The sequence below is a fragment of the Lemur catta genome, chromosome 15 (assembly GCF_020740605.2).
Source record: "Lemur catta isolate mLemCat1 chromosome 15, mLemCat1.pri, whole genome shotgun sequence".
Taxonomy (NCBI): Eukaryota; Metazoa; Chordata; class Mammalia; order Primates; family Lemuridae; genus Lemur; species Lemur catta.
Genome location: NC_059142.1, coordinates 7987697 through 8004897, shown reverse-complemented (window position 1 = coordinate 8004897; position 17201 = coordinate 7987697). Strand labels below are relative to the sequence as shown.

Below are 17201 nucleotides of genomic sequence, written 5' to 3'. Positions count from 1 at the left end.
CAGGGACCTTCAGGGTGCCCCTTAACCCCTTGCTACTCAAGGTGGTCCGTGGACGGGGTGCATGAGCATCACCTGTCACCTTGTTAGAGATGCACGCTCTTGGGCCCACCCCAGATGCGCTGAATCAGAATCTGCACTTAACAAGCCTCTGGGGGTTGGTTTGCACATCTGGTAGGGAAGCGCTGCCTTCACCTCTCTGAGCCTCCATGCCCTAATCCATAACTAAAGGGGTTTGGCCAATTGTCCCAGGAGATTTACAGGTCTGTGGTGGAGTGCGAGGGGTGCAGGGTTCTCCCTGAATCCTGGCTTCCATGTCACCCCACTTGCCTTCTCTCTTTGTGTCTCACCCCTGCAGCCGACAAGGAGGCTGACGAGTACTACATGAGGCGGCGGCACCTGCCTGACCTGGCTGCCCGTGGCACCCTCCCGCTCAACGTCATCCAGATGTCACAGCAGAAGCCCTTGCCACGGGAACGACCCCGCCGGCCCATCAGGGCCATGTCCCAGGACAGGGTCCTGTCCCCGGAGCGGGGCCTGCCCGATGAGTTTGGCATGCCCTACGACCGCATCCTGTCAGATGAGCAGCTGCTCTCCACGGAGCGCCTGCACTCCCAGGACCCGCTGCTGTCCCCGGAGCGGACGGCCTTCCCCGAGCAGTCGCTGTCGAGGGCCATCTCGCACACGGACGTCTTTGTGTCCACACCCGTGCTGGACCGCTACCGCATGACCAAGATGCACTCCCATCCCAGTGCCTCCAATAACTCCTACGCCACCCTGGGCCAGAGCCAGACGGCAGCCAAGCGCCACGCCTTCGCCTCGCGCAGACACAACACGGTGGAACAGCTGCACTACATCCCGGGCCACCACACCTGCTACACAGCCAGCAAGACCGAAGTGACCGTGTGACCGGCGGGGCAGGGCGGGGGCTGCAGGGTGGGGCAGGGCAGGGCAGGGGCCAGGAGGGGCCAGGAGGGGCCAGGAGCGGAGCTTTTAGTCTTGCAGTTCTCCCTCCCCTCATCCCCTCCGTGGGAGGTGGGGGTGGGCCACCCTTGCCCAGAAAGCCATACCCCAGGACGTAGCCCCGATGGCCTGGTTCAACACGCCCAGACCTGGGATCTAGAGTGATCGTTCTCTCTTCCAGAAGAGTCAACGGGGAACGAGGAGGGGCTAGGCCCCACTCTCACCCCACCACCTTCACCAACTCCCTTCCACCCCACAGTCCCTTTCCCCCTCCTGGGGACTCAGCTGCAGGTTCCGTCAGCCAAGAGACCCTCGCCTGAGCCTGGTCGAAGCCGCCTGGGTTTGGCTTGGCCAGCAGGTGCAGTCAGTGGGCTGACCGAATAGGCTACTCGGACTCAGTCATTTACCTAGAACCGCATCACGGAAATCTTCTAGTGCCTAAAAACTGCCTGCTCGCTCTCTCGGAGCCAGGGAGCTGCTGTGTCCATAAGCACAATAATGACCCTTTTCTTGCCTGCTGGGACCCTCTGGTCCCCACCGAGTGGCCCTTCCTTTGTTGACCCCTGCGGACCCCGCCCTGGCCCTGCGCCCTCTCCTCTGCCCCGGTACAGTGGGGGGCTCCCTCCCTTCAGCTGCCTCCCCCTTGCTGCCCGCCCACAGGGCCCCCAGCCTGTCCTTTGGGGGGCTTTGCTCGTCCCCAGCCCTGGGTGTTTTGCCCTGAGTTCTCTGGGGCTTTGGCTCTAGCCTTCCCAGAGGGGAGTAGTGATGGGGTGCAGGGACTTTGGGGCTGCCCTCCCTAGCTAGCCAGTTATCTCCACACCCCCTCCAGGCCTCTGGGTCTGAACTATGACTGCCACTCAGGCCTGCCTTCTCCACCTCTGCTCTGCTCCTGGGAGGCGCCTGTGGTGGCCAGAGATTCAGGGTGGGAAGGGCCACTGTGACGCCCAGGGTCTCAGGGCTCACCACTCCCACAGCGCAGGGCTCTGCCGTCTCCCACTGTGCCCCTCAGGCAGGATGGAGGCAGAGGCTTCTAGACAGCGGCTGCTCAGCCCCTAAACAAGGAGGACCTGAGGTGGTTGTCCTGCACCCTGCCTGCCCCTCTGTCCCAGCTGCCCACCTGCTCTGCTCAGAGCTCACTCTCCCCACCCGTCTCCCCACCCCGCCTCCCATCCTCCTGCAGCTCCATCCTTCTCTCCGGCCACTCCTCCTTCAGACCTGTGCCTCCTCTGGATCAAAGGGACAAAGACTATCAGCAAAAGCAAATAACAGTTCTCCAGGCTACAGCCTGGGGCCACCTGGGCAGCTCCCCACCACCTCAATCCCTCCCTGCAGGGGCAGGAGGGTCAGGCAGACCCAGGCCCTCGGCTCTGTGGGGGTCTGCCACTGTCAGCCCACTTTGGCCCCTTCTCTGCCTCGGCCTTGGGCTGGGCTTGGCGTGACGGCCTCCTGGGGAGCTGGCAGTGAATTAGGCATCATCCACTACTCCAAGAGCGGAGCCTGGCAGGAGGGAGAGAAGGGGCTCCCCCATTCTCAGGGCCAGGGCACCTCCCTGGGCTGGGGCTGGGGAATCAGCTCCAGGCTGTTGGGTGAAGGTGTGACACTAAAAATATAACTGTCACCACAGTCAGACTCCATCAACGATGCTTTTAAATGGGGTTTGACATTCCCTCAGTTCTGCATGTGTGGCCCTTTAAAAAGGCAGGTGGGAGGGGGAAGAACTCCTCAGTGTCGATCCTGGGAATTTTTAATCTAACCAGAGAGAACTCAATGGACGGCTTCCTCTTACTGATTTCAAGGCTTCCAAAGCATTTGTCTCCTCCCTTGCCCAGAGTTTGCCCCCAGCCAAGGTGAACAGGAGAACCACGGCATGATCTTGAGGGGTGAAGGTGGGGTTGCAAGGGCAGCCTTCGGCTTCCCCGCTGGGCAGGTGTCCCTGGGACAGTGCAGCCTTGAGGCCAGGGATGGCCCCACCCTGCTCCCCACAAACACATAAACCTCCTTAAGGGCTGGTCCCCACGGGTTTATGAGAGTTTGTTCCAGATGAGGCAAAGAGGGCTGCAAAGGAGGAAATTAGTCTAAACAGAGCAGTTGATCACTCCCAGAAACAAAGGGGTGTCTCACCGCTGGGCCCTCAGCCCAGCACCCTTGAATCTGCTAATAATTCTTGGTGGCCCAGTGGGGGAGAGGACAGAGGACCTGCGCGGGTGAGAAGCCCCTTCCCCGGTGTCTACACACCAACCCAGAAAGCTCATCTCACCTCCCGGCTTCCACATTCTCCAGCCCTCGGGGCGAGGCCTTTCCCCGGGGCTGTCCCCAGCCCTGTCTCTGACAAGGTATCTGTCTGTCTCAGGGGTTGTTTGATAGGTTGATTCCAAAACATTTCTCATCCCAGCCTTGGCATTGTCCGGTTTAAAGCCTCTGATGTCAGTCGGATTGGAAAATTCCACCTGAATGCTTACTTCTTCTGAAGGATTTCTTGTGCTTCACCCTCGGGCCCGGAAGAGAGAAATGGAGGGAAGGAGGGAAGCAGAGAGGCAACAAAGAGAGGGAGAGAGGAGATCCGTCTACAAACTTGCTCCCATTCAGTCCCCCATGTGAAAATCCAGAAAACAGTGTTGTAACCGGGACACAGAGGTAGCCCACTTATTCAGTTGTCCCACACATCTTTACAGAACAGGCAAAGCCACTTCGCCAGTCACGTTCACACGCAGATAAAAGAGCATCCACTCTGGGGCTGGAACCCAGATGCCGTGACTTCCAGCCCAGCCAGGCCAGTGGCCTCTAGTACACATAGAAGGGCCATCTTCCCCTGTAATAGAAGCTCCTCTCCTGGGAAGGGACACCTAAAGCCTGAGATGTCTCTGTGCTCATTAGTTCTTTCGTGCACGGCTCCATTGCTCTGATAAGAATAGACAAGGGTCTTCCTGGGTTCTCTCCTGCCCTGAAAGTTATCCCTGCTGTCCTTGGCCTTGAATGGCAGCACAGCTGTCCTGATGCCCCATGCCCCTCCATCCCTCCCGTCTTGCTTCCTCCAGTTAGCACCTGGCTCTGTGCATCCATGAGTCAAAAAGGCTTTGCCCAGACTCCCTGAACCTCCTAACTAGGCTTCTGCACTCAGGGTTCCCCAGTGTCTTGAGGAGTGTCTTGGGCCATGGGTCTGCTGCTTAGAACGTTCAAACCCTTCCCCACAATTCAAATGTTCCCCTCTCTTTCCACTCACTCCCCAAAACTCCTGTCTGAACCTTAATCTTCCACACCAGTTCATGCTTTCCTTCCTTACATCTCCCTCTTCCTCCATCTGCTCTTCTCCGTCCCTGGTCCTACTATAGTCTCTAGTTCTACAAATCAGAGCTCTCAGTGAAAACAATGGAAGAATCAGACATTCTTCAGGTCTTCTGCTTGCCTCATCGGTGTATCCTTCCCTCCTGCCCCAATGAAATAATACCCCAGTGTGTACAGCCCAGGGCTCTCCCTTCTGATCTTTGGGAGAGAGAAGAAAGGGCCTGTGGTCAGAAATGTCATGGCCTCCAATGGTCAGCTTTGGTTCCTGGGGCTGGCAAGTGCCCTGCAGTTCCTGACCCAGCGCACTCTTAGCCCAGAGGCTCCTACTCTGGTCAAAGACTCATATCTGCAGCGGCTCTCAGCCACTGCTCCCACTCACTTGCCCCCTCTCTGCTTGTGTGCATCTCAGATCCCGCTTTGTCCCAAAAAGCTCTGAGGGCCTCATGAGTCTCTAAGCATGGAGGAACATCGATACTGACATTGCTGCCACCAAACTCAATCCATTTTCTTCAGAGATACCTTGTCTGCCACCAGCCACTAGCCTCCACCCTCAGATTCCTTCCACCCAACTGTGGACTTGACCCAAGGTAATATGAAAGGGCTGCCAATCACTTGGCCCTAGATGGCACCTGATCTGAGAGGAGCTGACGTGTCACCTCCCACATACATTCCTGTCATCCTCTCTGAATCTGGGAAACTTTGCTCTGGAGTATTTTCAAGAAAGAGCATTGTGTTTTAATGAAGAATTTTTCAGGGTTCAAATGTTATTTTTTATAAATGCAGCATTTTAATGGCAGATTCAATATGAAAGATATGTCTTCCTAAGCTCTGTATTTGATTTGGGAAGGCAGCATACTCTAGGAGAAAAAAAATGCACAGGGCTCAGGCTCTGGAGACACAGCTTCCAGCCCTGGCTTTGTCTCCATCCTGTTGTGTGACCGAGGGCCACTCATGTCCCCCGCTCAGTGCCTCAGTTTCCCCATCTGTAAAACGAGGGGCTTTGATGAGATGAGCTCTGAAGTTTCATCCAGCTTTTACATTCTAGGGCTTTCATTCCCTGCCAGCGCTCGCTCCCTTCCTCACGTCCCTCTGCACCTCCACCCAACTACAACCATCCCCGAGTGCTGCCCCAGGCGGCAACGTCCTCAGATGCCCCAGACAGCCCCAGACAGCCAAAAGACTCCTCACTGGAGCCTGGGTGGGCCCGATGGGCTCGGCCACCTGGGGATGCTCCTCAAACCTGAAGGTTACCAACCATTCAACGGGTCACCAACTGTGTGTCACGGAAGCCCTCTCAGAGAGACACACCTAAACCATCCTGGGTGGCTGGGGAATTCTAGGGAATTCTGAGTTTGGAGTTTCCATTTTGGATATGGTCCTTATAGCTGGAGGGAGACGGTTCCAGTTTCAGAGGGGACTGACCGGAGAAGAAAGGTTTGGAAGTTGGCCCACAAGGGCATGAGGTTTGTATTTGAGGGCAGCTGGAAAATGCGTTCCAAGCCACAGAGGAGCACGCCTGGCACAGGCTCCGTGTGGCAATGGATGTCATTATATTCCACTCTGGAACGTGCATCTTGAAGACCACATCTGGACAAGAGGCTCCATTCCGACTGGAGGATGAGGAGGTGGCATCACTACCTGGGCTGCGAGGAGGTGGGCACTCACCCATCCTAGTACCTTTCTAGCCTCTCCTCATGACACTACCGTCCTCCCAGTGAAGGCTTGTGAAGTGAGAATGGAAAGTCCAAGTCTGTGTCATCAAACCCATGTTGTAAATCAGGAAACACATTAACCTTCCATCAGTCAGAGAAATGACGCTGTGGTTGTGCGTTTCTTTCGTGTCCTCCCTCCTGAGGGAGGGGAAGACCCTGCTCAACTTTGCGGCCCACCCTGCGGTGACCCCTGAATGCCACTCCATGGGAGGACTCAGTCATTGGCTTCATAGTGGCAAATATCCCTCTAGTTCTATAACTCAACTAGACATTTTGTAGTAAAGAATTCTTAAAATTCTCTAATAAAAAGCAATTCTTACTATAATATTTTTAGTTTGGGGACACGATTTCCTAAGGGGGGATTAATGAACATTTTTATGCATTAGCCCAGTTTATCGATTCCATGTTTATTATATGGTAGTATTGATGAAAAAAGTACCTTTCTATCTGTATCTTTGCACAGTTTCTTCATTACTCATATGTAAGCTTCGTGATGAGCAGTGCTCTCGCAACTGCTTCTCTGTACAAATCTCGTCATTCTACTTACCTGTCAAAGCACATTCTATATGTACTGTAAACAGATATCACTTTAGTAAGATTTAGTCTTAAGGATTTTTCCACTTTTGTCAGTAACAGATATTTACGGATTAAAAAAATAAACCCGTTTCAACATAACCTGTGTTTCTTTAAGTAGCCATGTGTTTACTTTTACAGAGTCATAACCAAAGGTAATTAAATGGTGAGTAAGAACGTAGAAGACCACTGGAGTTGAGAGGGTGGAAGCTAGGATTATTTGCAAATAGGAGCCAGGGAACTTTTAGGGTGATGAGAGTATTTTAAAACTGGATTGTGGTGATGGCTGCACACCTCAATAAATTTACTAAAAATCACCAAAGTGCATACTTAACAATAGGTGAATTTTATGATATACAAATTAAAATACAATAATGGTTTTTAAAATGGGGAACAAAAGGAATGTAGGAACGTAGTCCTTGGACAAGTACCCGTGGACAGAGTATCCTAATTCAAAGCAAAATTGGATGTTCTCACTTTGTTTCCATACTCATCTACTCCAGCACTATTTACTATTCTTGGACATTAGGTCTTAGTTTGATTTCAGAGTTAGTTCTTGTAGTTGTTACCACGGTTGATTAACGAGTACTGGTAGTCTAATATCCAGGCCATTTAACCCAGAGAATCTGGTTATACCATGAAAAATGATTTAGATTTGGAGTTTTGTTCAAAATTCTTTTTATCTGGACAGGTTTTAAATGTTATCTTGTTTGGCACATATTCACTTTTGCTGCTAAAATCATCTGCTGTTCTGTGTTTCTGAATTTTCACCACAGCCTAGATACCAGTGGGCTCAGGTTCAGCAAACAAAGTGTTGCCAAACAGGACAGTTGGCCAAACACCCAATTTCAGCATCTCCATAGTTCCTGGACTCCACAGAAAATCGTACTGTTACCAGCTCCCCAACTCCCTTGGAAATAAAATTCTTCTCATTGAATACGTTGGGCTCATATTCAACAATTCTTTTATTCTCTTCTATCAATGGAATTCATTACCTAGGACAAAGTTACAAACCTGTTTATTATTCCTGTGCATTGTAACACTCAACCACACATATTCTGAAATGTATTTGCTCATTACAACAATCACTATTGTAGTGCAATTACTTCTAAGTTATAATGTCTGTAACTCATGATGACTCATGGCAAGTACAAACACACACATACACATGTTACAAGTATAGGAAAGCTTCATTAATCTACATCCATTGTTAGAAGGAAACCCAAAGGAAAACAAAATTATGATTTGGAGAATTTTTTAAGAGAAATGTCATTTAATTATAATGCTTACAAATTTGTGTGTGTGTGTGTGTGTGTGTGTGTGTGTGTGTGTGTGTATAAAGACTAAATTAGAAACTCTCAGGAGAACTCTTTTACTGAACATGTAAGAATAATATGTAATTAAAATTAAAATGAGATATGGGTCAAGAGGTATGGGTCAGAGAGTTCTGAACATGTTTTAAATGATGCTTCTAAAATACTTTAAAAGACTTTTCTTAAATAGGCTAAATATCCGCCTTTAAATATCCTAATTCTAACAATTTGTTCAAACTTTTCTGTTTGATTCTCAAAGGTAAACCTTAATATAGATCCTGTCACAATTGTTACTAATTCCAAATTGGTAAAATCTGCATAAATGAGGTTTAATATACCGTCATTAACAAGACAAGGCCAAAGAAAACTCATGTTGGAAGCTGAGAACCTAAGAGTCTTGGACAGCTTTTCACTAGCAGTGTCACTTCAGACACTAATTTTCTTCTTTAAGCATGAGAATGAAGCCCAAAACCTCTAGGAGGGAGCAAGAAAGATTTTCCTGTAAGGATCTAAGAAGACCTGGCAAATTCACTGTTTGGGCTGAAAATGTCAGGAATGGAAAAAACAGAAAGGGTTTGGGAGCAGAGCCTGGAAAAGGAACATCCTGAAAGTGTCAGAATGTTAAGAGATGACCAATGTCATCTCTGAGTCTCGGTTTCCTCATCGTATTCCAGTTAAGTTTCATTTCATGGATGTGTTGGCCAGTGACATCTCGGGGATTTGGTTTTCTCATCTGTAACCACTGGGGAATTAGACAGACTCAAGATCCTTCCTGCATCCATTATTATATCATTTAATCATCACAAAACGATACTCTAATTACATCTAGGCTTCTAGTTAGCTGAAAGAGCTCCTGAGTACCAATCTTGGTCCTGCCCATCTTAACTTTCTCATCCCATGAGAATAGGATGCACTTGAAGAGCATGGGACTGGGAGTCAGGAGACCTTGTTCATTGGACTGACTCTGCCAGCATTTTGCTGTGTGATCTAGAAAAATGTATTTATCCTCCTCAAATCTCAATTTTCTAACTAAAACAAAATGAGTGGTCCAGACCCAGGCAACCTCTAAAACGTCTCTCAGCCTCTTTATTCTCTGTTTTCTGTGACTTTGCCAAGACCTTGCAGGGCACTGGTGAGCTTAGCCAGTATGGTCCATGGCAGAAGGGGAGAGTGGCAGTGGGGATGGATAAAACCCTCAGCTGGAGCCACCACTTATGAGGTGGTGCCTTCCCAGTTGCCAGGATCAACAGGATGGCTGTAGAGGAAGCAAAAATATTGAACAAGGGAAGAACAAGGTCCTCAGAAAACTGTCTCATCTGTTTGACTTCTTTGTGATTTCCCAAAATCAGCAACTTGGCTATCAAAGAAATCCCAAAGAATGCATTTGCACAGAAAATTCTAAACAGTTCATTATTTTACTGTGTTTTGTCCTTAGAAATAGAGCTCAAATGTGTGTTTCAGCACCGGAGCTCTTTCCACAAACAGGAGAATTGTTTCACCTTCGAGCCTCAATCACAACCTCAAGTCCAAGTTCCGGAGATGTGTGGCGAGTGCAGTGTACGGAGACTTGCCCTCATTTCCAACTGTGTGTGCCTCAAGGATTCTTTCTTGGACCATTTATAAGAGCTTTTCCTGCAGGTTCATCAGAGCAATCACAGAGAAGACCTTCTCTGCTACATAAGGAATGCTGGTCTATATGTTGGCCTTCATTTTAGACTTAGAGAAAACTAAAAGTTGTCATCTAACCCAGTGCTACTCCAAGTGTGGCCACAAAGCAGCCACAGCAGCTCCCCTGGGAGCTCCCTGCAATGCAGGCTCCCAGTGCCCACCCCAGACTTTTCGAACCAGAATCTCTGGGGGTAGGGCCCTGGAATTTGCATTTTAACAAGATCCTTAGGTGATGCTCTGCACATTATAATTCGAGAAGCACAGCATTGTGCCTGGTTTTTTTTTTTTTTTCCAGTTTTGAAATTTATAACCCTATAGCAAGAATAAAGACTTGGAATTCTGGGGATCAGAGTAGCCTTGGTCTATGTAGCCTGACAATTTTAGGCAAGCAGGTTAAGTAAAGAGATTAGAACAAAAATGGGTTTACAGAGGATTGAGTATTTAGGAAATGAAGAGAAAACTGAGGCAGTATGTATAAATCACCTACACAAAAGTTTAAATACAGAAGAAACGATGTGGCTACTGGACAGCATCATAAGGTTGAATGGAAATCTGTCAAGATTGCACAAACCTAAGTATGTCAACATTTGAAGAGAAAGGAGAACACGGATAAGATGTGGACACATAACAAGATCTGTACCCTCATGCATGGAAGGAGAACAAGAGGCGAGGAGAGCTGCTCCTCTGAAACTTGTTGGGAAGGCGAGATGGCAGCTATAGTGAGACAAGTAGAAAGAGCTGCTCAGGGAGGCTGTCCTGGAGGTCCCAACCTTCTCGGTTGTGTTTGAGGCGGAGCCATTGAATCGGGCAGAAGAGGCTGGATTGTGCGATGATGATAAAACCACTCCTAAATCTCCCTGAAACAGCAAAGGCTTCTTTGTTACTCCCACTCTGTTGTAGACCAGCCAAGACATCGGTTGTTCCTCCTCATCCTTACTCAAGAGCCCAGAAACAGGTGGAGTAGCCACTCTCAGCAATGTCACCTGTCACCATGGCAGAGAGAAAAAAGAGCTCTAGAGGGTCTGGCAAGGACAATTAAAGGGTAGCCGCAAGTGGCACATATCACTGTCACACACCTCTTCTTGTCTGGGTCGGCTACAGGGTCCCGCTCCACCACAGGGGAGCCAGGAGGTGTGATTCGCCCACGTCCCAGGAAGGTGGATAATAGGAAATACCCAGCGAGCAGCACCGACGACCACCATAGACAGTCACCACATTGTGTTTAGAGCTAAAAATTGGGGATTTACAAAGACTCCTTTCTCTATCATCATAGTAAAACTATCAAAGTGTTGTCCTTTTTTAAAGCAGTTGAACCTTTCTACAGCTGACTTATTGTCTGTGAAGCCAGTGGTGTGGCCATTTCTATTTCACATTGGTTAGCGGACATCTTATTCAGGAGGCATTTGGTTGTAAGAAACAAAATCTCAGATTAGTTGAAGCAAAAAAATAAGAATACAATTATTCTTCATTGTTATTATCATTATTATGGGATATAAAAGCATCTCACAGTGCATAAGACCTGACATATAACCAGGCCTCATGAAAGCTAAGAAATAGAAAGTCACCCAGAACTACGCCAACACTCTCCCCCCCCCTCTCTCTCAATGTCATGCACTCGCATCTCCTGCTCTCTGAAAATCTCTGTTTCTCTTGTGTACGGTTCCTTTTACACGTTTAAATTAGGCTGAAATGACATTTTCAGCAATTAGGTCTGTATAACCTTTCCTGTCCAGCTCCTATGGCTAGTTGACATAATCTCTCTGTGCCTCAATTCCAAAGTTACTGGGAGAAAACCCAAAAATCACTATAATGACTCATTTTGTGTATCAGCTATTCATTGCTGCATAACAAATTGCCCCAGACATAATAGCATAGAACAACAATGATCATTGCCTCAGCCAGACAGTTCTCACTCAAGGTCCCTTATGTGGGTGCAGTCAGACAGTAGCTGAGCTGGAGTCATCTCAAAGGCTTCCTCACTCACATGCCTGGCTATCAAAGCTAACTTTGGACCTCAACAGAGCTATCATCTGGGAGGCCACCTGTGTCCTCTCCATGTGGCCTGAGCTTCCTCATAGCGTGGCAGCTGGGTTCCAAGAGCAAGTGTCCGGAGGAAGAAAGAGAGTGGGGGCAAGCAGGAGGGAGATACTAAGAAAGAAAGCCAGGTGAAAGCTATTAATATCTCACCTTACATAATACAGTCTCAGAAGTTACATAGTGTTGTTCTTCCTGGGTAGCACATTCATGAAGTTCTGCCCAAGTTCGAGGGGGCAGGGGAATGGGGCAACACAGACTCTACTATTGTTTGAAGGAAATGTAGCAAGTTTACATTGCCAGAAAAGCATATTGATGGAAGTTATTGCTATGGCTATCTTCGGAAAATCTGCCACATTTTGAGCCAAGGGTGTCTATCCCTGGTCCCATAGCTGTGGGCAGGGGAACTTGGATCACGTACTATAAAGTGGTTGCCATCGTCCACCTCTGGAGCTATATGTAGGCAGTTTTCCAAAAATGAAATGTGGGGCGAGCACATACACCAAGCAGACCCTTTGCAAAGATATCCCTGAAGTGCTGAGAAAGTATCCCATGAACAGATCATCTGCTCTTCTGTTCCGACCTCTGGACTCCAGAGAAGACAGTGGATGTGACATTCTAATAGCGGGTTCTGTGGACTCACATTAACATATTCTCAACAACAGGGTAACGATTTTAAACCGTGGTGTTTCTCCCTGCTTCCCTTCTACCCTGCTCTTTTCCCCACCACTCCAAACAACAGTAACCCTCTGCCTACTCTGGTAGACAGAGACCAGAGGAAAAGTCTTTGTTCAACTTTCACTTTCAAAAGAGACATTTTTCAAGCCCATAGTGCAAAAATTGTCATGCAATTGCAAGAGCCATACAGTGGAAAGAAAAAGTGTTTTCTTTGACATCAAAAGCTGACCTTTGAGTACCAACGAGCCAAGTTTGGAAAGCCTGAGTTTTTACAATAAGCCACAGAGCAGATAGCATACAGCATGTGGTGGAAGAACACGTCTTGCTATACAAGACAGGCACTGGGAAAGGAACTCAGGGATAATCAAAGAGAGAAAGAGAGATCCCGATTCCAATCACCCACTATGGGGTGGGCTGGCAGGGACAGGGGCATAGGGGAAATGGACAACAGAATCTTCCAGATATAGATTGGAGAGTCCGTGGGTAGAACAGATTTCTGCCCAGCTTCCTGGCTGGACCTCTGGGATGTAAATTCCTGATGAATGTTCCACGCCAACATATGACAGTGATGGCAGCACAGAAATAGCAGCAAACAGGACACACAGTTAGAAGCCCCTCACTCATCCCCAGGGCCCCAGCTCCTAAGTGATACTCAGAAGACAACAAATGCCCAAGTTGGGAATTTAAAAAGCTCTCCTATGATTGTGTATCTCAGAGCTCACAATATCAGAGGACTGCCACTACAGACAAATGAAGACAGACACAAATCTCCACGTAGAGTTACAGCATAAAGTTTAAAGCTGGTACATCCACATCCTGAGGCCCAGAGTCTTTCAAGAGTGGTTTTCAAACCTTTTTCTCTCAGGACTTCTTTATAGTCTTAGAAACTATTGAGGACCCCAAAGAACTCTGGCTTGTTTGGGACACATCTATATGCAATTATACAATATTTAAAATAAAAATAGAGAAAAATTAAAATTTATTAATTCATTTTATACTAACAACTATAAATGCATGATGTGTTAACATAAATAGCATATGTTTATGAGAAATAACTACATTTTCAAAAAAAAAAAAAAAAACCAAATTAGTGAGATGAGTGGAATTGTTTTACATTTTGCCAAGTTCTTTATGTCTGGCTTACTAGAAGAAAATCAGATTCTGATGTCTGCTTCTGCAGTTACTCTGCTGCAATATCACACCTTGTGTAGCCCCTCGAGGCAGCCTGGTGAACACGGAGGAGGAGGAGACACTCCATCAGAGGAAATAGAAGAAATAGAGAAGTCCCCTTTTCCCCAAAGTAAGCCTGAGCTGGGGGCTGGAAGAAGGTTTAATTTCACAGTAATATGGAAGTTTTTAATATAACAGTGAACCGGGACTCTTACTTATTAAGCTGAGAAGTTGTCAAATGACTTCTTTTTTTCTAAGAATAACCTGAAAAATAAAAGATAGGAGGAAGGAATAAAGTTGTTTACTGATGGCACACTAGGTTTATTTGCTTGGCATAATGGTTACATAACCAAACACCAGGCATGGGACCTATGCAAAATACCCCAGATTAAGGAAAAGGGAACATTGTGCTAAAGACATGAGGAAGGAGTATGAAATTTTAAGAATAGAACCTATACGACATCCTTAATAGATTTTAAGAAGAGAAGACAAGGTTTTTTATAAATCAGGAGCAGATAATCTGCAGGAGAGAGCAAGACAGCATGGAAAGGGGAAGAGGTGATGCCTGGACATCTGGCTGTTTGTCCTACATCATCCTGGCCACCACCCTGTGTGCCCCACCCCTCTGGACCTCTGGATAACAGACTCCAACCCTACCCAACCCCAGTGCAGGCACATGGCTCGGACAAGACCAACTGCAGTCCTTCCCTTTAATTCCCAACTGAAGATTAAAAGAGAAAATGTCTTCCTTCCCAGGGACTGGACCTTAATGACACAAATCTGGGGCTACCCATAGCCTGGTTCCACATAATATGAGGGAAGAATGTAGGTGGCAGAAGAGAGTGATCATGACAGGGAACATTCATTCAATACTTACTGTGCACTATTCCAAAGCACTCTGCAAGCCGTAATTCACTGAATCCTCACACTGCCTATTATGAGGTTGGAACTACCTTAAATCCCACTGATAAAACGAGTTTAGCCTCATCCTAAGGACAAGGGGAAGGTTACACTTGAGAGGATCACTGGAGCTCTCCTGTAGAGCACGGATTTAGCGAAATCCATGTTGAAGACAGGGAAACCAGTGAGGGGCATGGTGGTGTTGTGCCAGAGACATACGCAGCAATTCAGAGCTTGTCCTGTTCTTAAAGTTTCAGCTGCAGAGAACAACTTAGTGGTCATTTAAGGATGCTAAGTCATTTTCTGCTTATTTAAAAATCATACTGAATGATCTGAATCATTGGTTTTTTAAAAAATGTAGACTAATAAACTACTTAGCAGTAGACTGTATTTGTCACAAGTTCCCTATTCCATTTATCTTCCATCTAGGACTGTGATTATTCTGGTGTATATTATGCTTAAAAATCTGGAGTGTGTGTGTGTGTGTGTGTGTGTGTGTGTAAAATGTATAGATAAAAGGGTAAGTAAATATATCAATAAGTGAATTACGTTATCAGTGGGTGGTGGGACTCTATCTGATTTATAGTGATTTCTTTATTTTTTTTATATTTTCTACAATTTCTAATTTCCTACAATGAGCATATATCACTCTTATGTTCAGAAAATAATCGGTATATGTAATGTTACAAATCAATTTGTATATACATATATAAATGTATATATACAGTCCCCAACTTATGATAGTTCAACTTACAATTTTTCAACTTTACAATGTTGCAAAAGCAATATGCATTTAGTAGAAACTGCACTTTGAATACTGCATTTTGATCTTTTCCCTGGCTAGCCATATGTAGCACAATACTCTGTCATGATGGCGGTCAGCCAGATCATGAGGGTAAACAATCAATACTGTACTGTACAGTGTACAGTATCCAATAAATTACATGAGATATTTAATACTTTATTATAAAATAGGGTTTGTATTAGATGATTTTGCCCAGCTATAGGCTAAAGCAAATGTTCTGAGCATGCTGAAGGTAGGTTAGGCTAAGCTATGATGTTCAGTAGGTTACTGTATTAAATGCATTTTTAACTTATGATGTTTTCAACTTACAACAGGTTGATTGGGACATAGCCCATCACAAGTCAAGGAGCATCTGTATATGCGTGTGTGTGTGTGTGTGTGTGTGTGTGTGTGCGTATAACAAAATGACCAGAAGAGAATTGCCCCAAATTATTAACAGTGATAGTGAGTCTAGGTAATTTTTAAATTTCCCTTTACTTTTAGACAATTCTCAACTTTCTATAATGATCTTGCATTACGTTTGTAATAGAAAATATAAAATTTATTCTTCTAATTTTTAGAAGAAGTGGGGCTGGAGGACTTACTTTGAGTAAAGATGACACACGTTCCTGAAAATGGAGCAGCGAGTGTTTGGCCATTCTCCAGCATAGCCTCTCCCATGGAGGAGCCAGTGCTCATGTCCAGGTTGCCCTAACTTAGCCAGACTCAGTGTAACTGAGAGGGATTCTACTGAGCATTCGCCTTAGGGGGCTCAGTCTGCCATCTCCCTGCTCTGACCTTTGCCCCATTTCTTTGTTTTACAGGACAGCGCCTTTATCACTCTAATAGGCTCTTCCCTTTTCATGTAGTAGTTTTCTTTGTGACTTGGAAATTGGTAGATCAGGGATTGCGACAGGGGCTGGGTGGGCCAAGTGGGTGTCGGCTGCCCCCCTTGGGTAGGGCACGCCTTCTCCAGTCTGCCGAGTCCCCATCACTTCCTACTGGATCCCTTGTAAGTCAGTTACTACTGCCTATAAGAAGACACGATTCATAGGCTATCTTTAATTGTAGCATAATATTATCTTTGTTAGATCTATTAAGAAGTGGTAAGTACTATGTCAAATTGGAGAATATAAATCCCACATAAAGAGAACTGTAATTCTCAGCTCCAGCCAATCATCCTAGTGTGGACATGCCAGCCAAGAATGGTCTATACCTTATATTTTTAAAGGATAAAAATATACTGAGTTCTAAACTATGTCAGTTAAGGCATTTGAAAGGAAAGCTCTCTGGGCCAATGATTTCTGGATAAACACAATACCTCTGTGAGCCACGGTTTGGCTGGCCAACTAAAAATACATGACTCCCCAATCAGTCAATGCTAAGATTCCTTACTTTTACATCTCTGTAGCAGCTCTTAACCACTGAAACTGAGCATGGCACCTATTATTCTGAAGGGTAGCCCTGCACCAGTAAATGAGTAATACCTTGACGCGAGGGGAATGTCCAAGGCATTTCAAGACCCCACAGCATTATGGACAAGAACTCCTGGATATTAATATCCCTCTTGGATATTGAAACCTGTGGATTCAATCCCACCTCCTGGTGGATCACGGGATGTAGGCTTTTACAGTAACAAGTGTTGGCTACATAAGGGATCACTGTACAACGCTGAGCAGAGCACAGAATACGTGAACCTCTGACAAAGCTTGCTTTGCTGAGCTAGCCTTGAGACTCACTGCCTACTTCCATGATGCCACTGTCACAAACCAGTAAAATTTACCAAGACTCTGAGCTGGACCAGTCTTTGTTTTCACTGTGTAGCTCTGAGACCCCTGGGAAGCTGTGTCACTAAGAAAAAGTCATTGTAGCTATAAATTGAAATCATGTCAACATACAGCAGGAAGAGATAGATGAAATAGCAAATCCCAAACATCTAAATCTCTCCCTCAAACTGCCGCCACCTCTAACTGCAAAATGTCCGAGGAAAATATATGCCACCTGAAGAGAACAAAGTTAAGAAGCATTTATGATTGCTCAGGGCCATGTAGAATTGTAGTGAATTCAGCTGAAACTCATGGAGACTCCTTGGTTAAGAGTTGCAGGAAGAATAAAAAAGACAGAGAG

General features: G+C 46.5%; 1 protein-coding gene across 3 annotated transcripts in view; it reads left to right on the top strand.

Annotated features, from left to right (window-relative positions):
• SHISA6 (shisa family member 6) overlaps positions 1 to 1481 on the top strand; it is a 281745-nt gene extending 280264 nt beyond the window's left edge. For 2 of the 3 annotated variants that reach the window (XM_045527164.1, XM_045527162.1), the window contains one exon: positions 356 to 1481. In XM_045527164.1, coding sequence (XP_045383120.1) covers positions 356 to 906 — 551 coding nt within the window. In that variant the 3' untranslated portion in view covers positions 907 to 1481. The remainder of the gene's footprint in view (positions 1 to 355) is intronic. The other variant, XM_045527163.1, reaches the window with a different exon arrangement.
• Positions 1482 to 17201: the final 15720 nt, after the last annotated feature.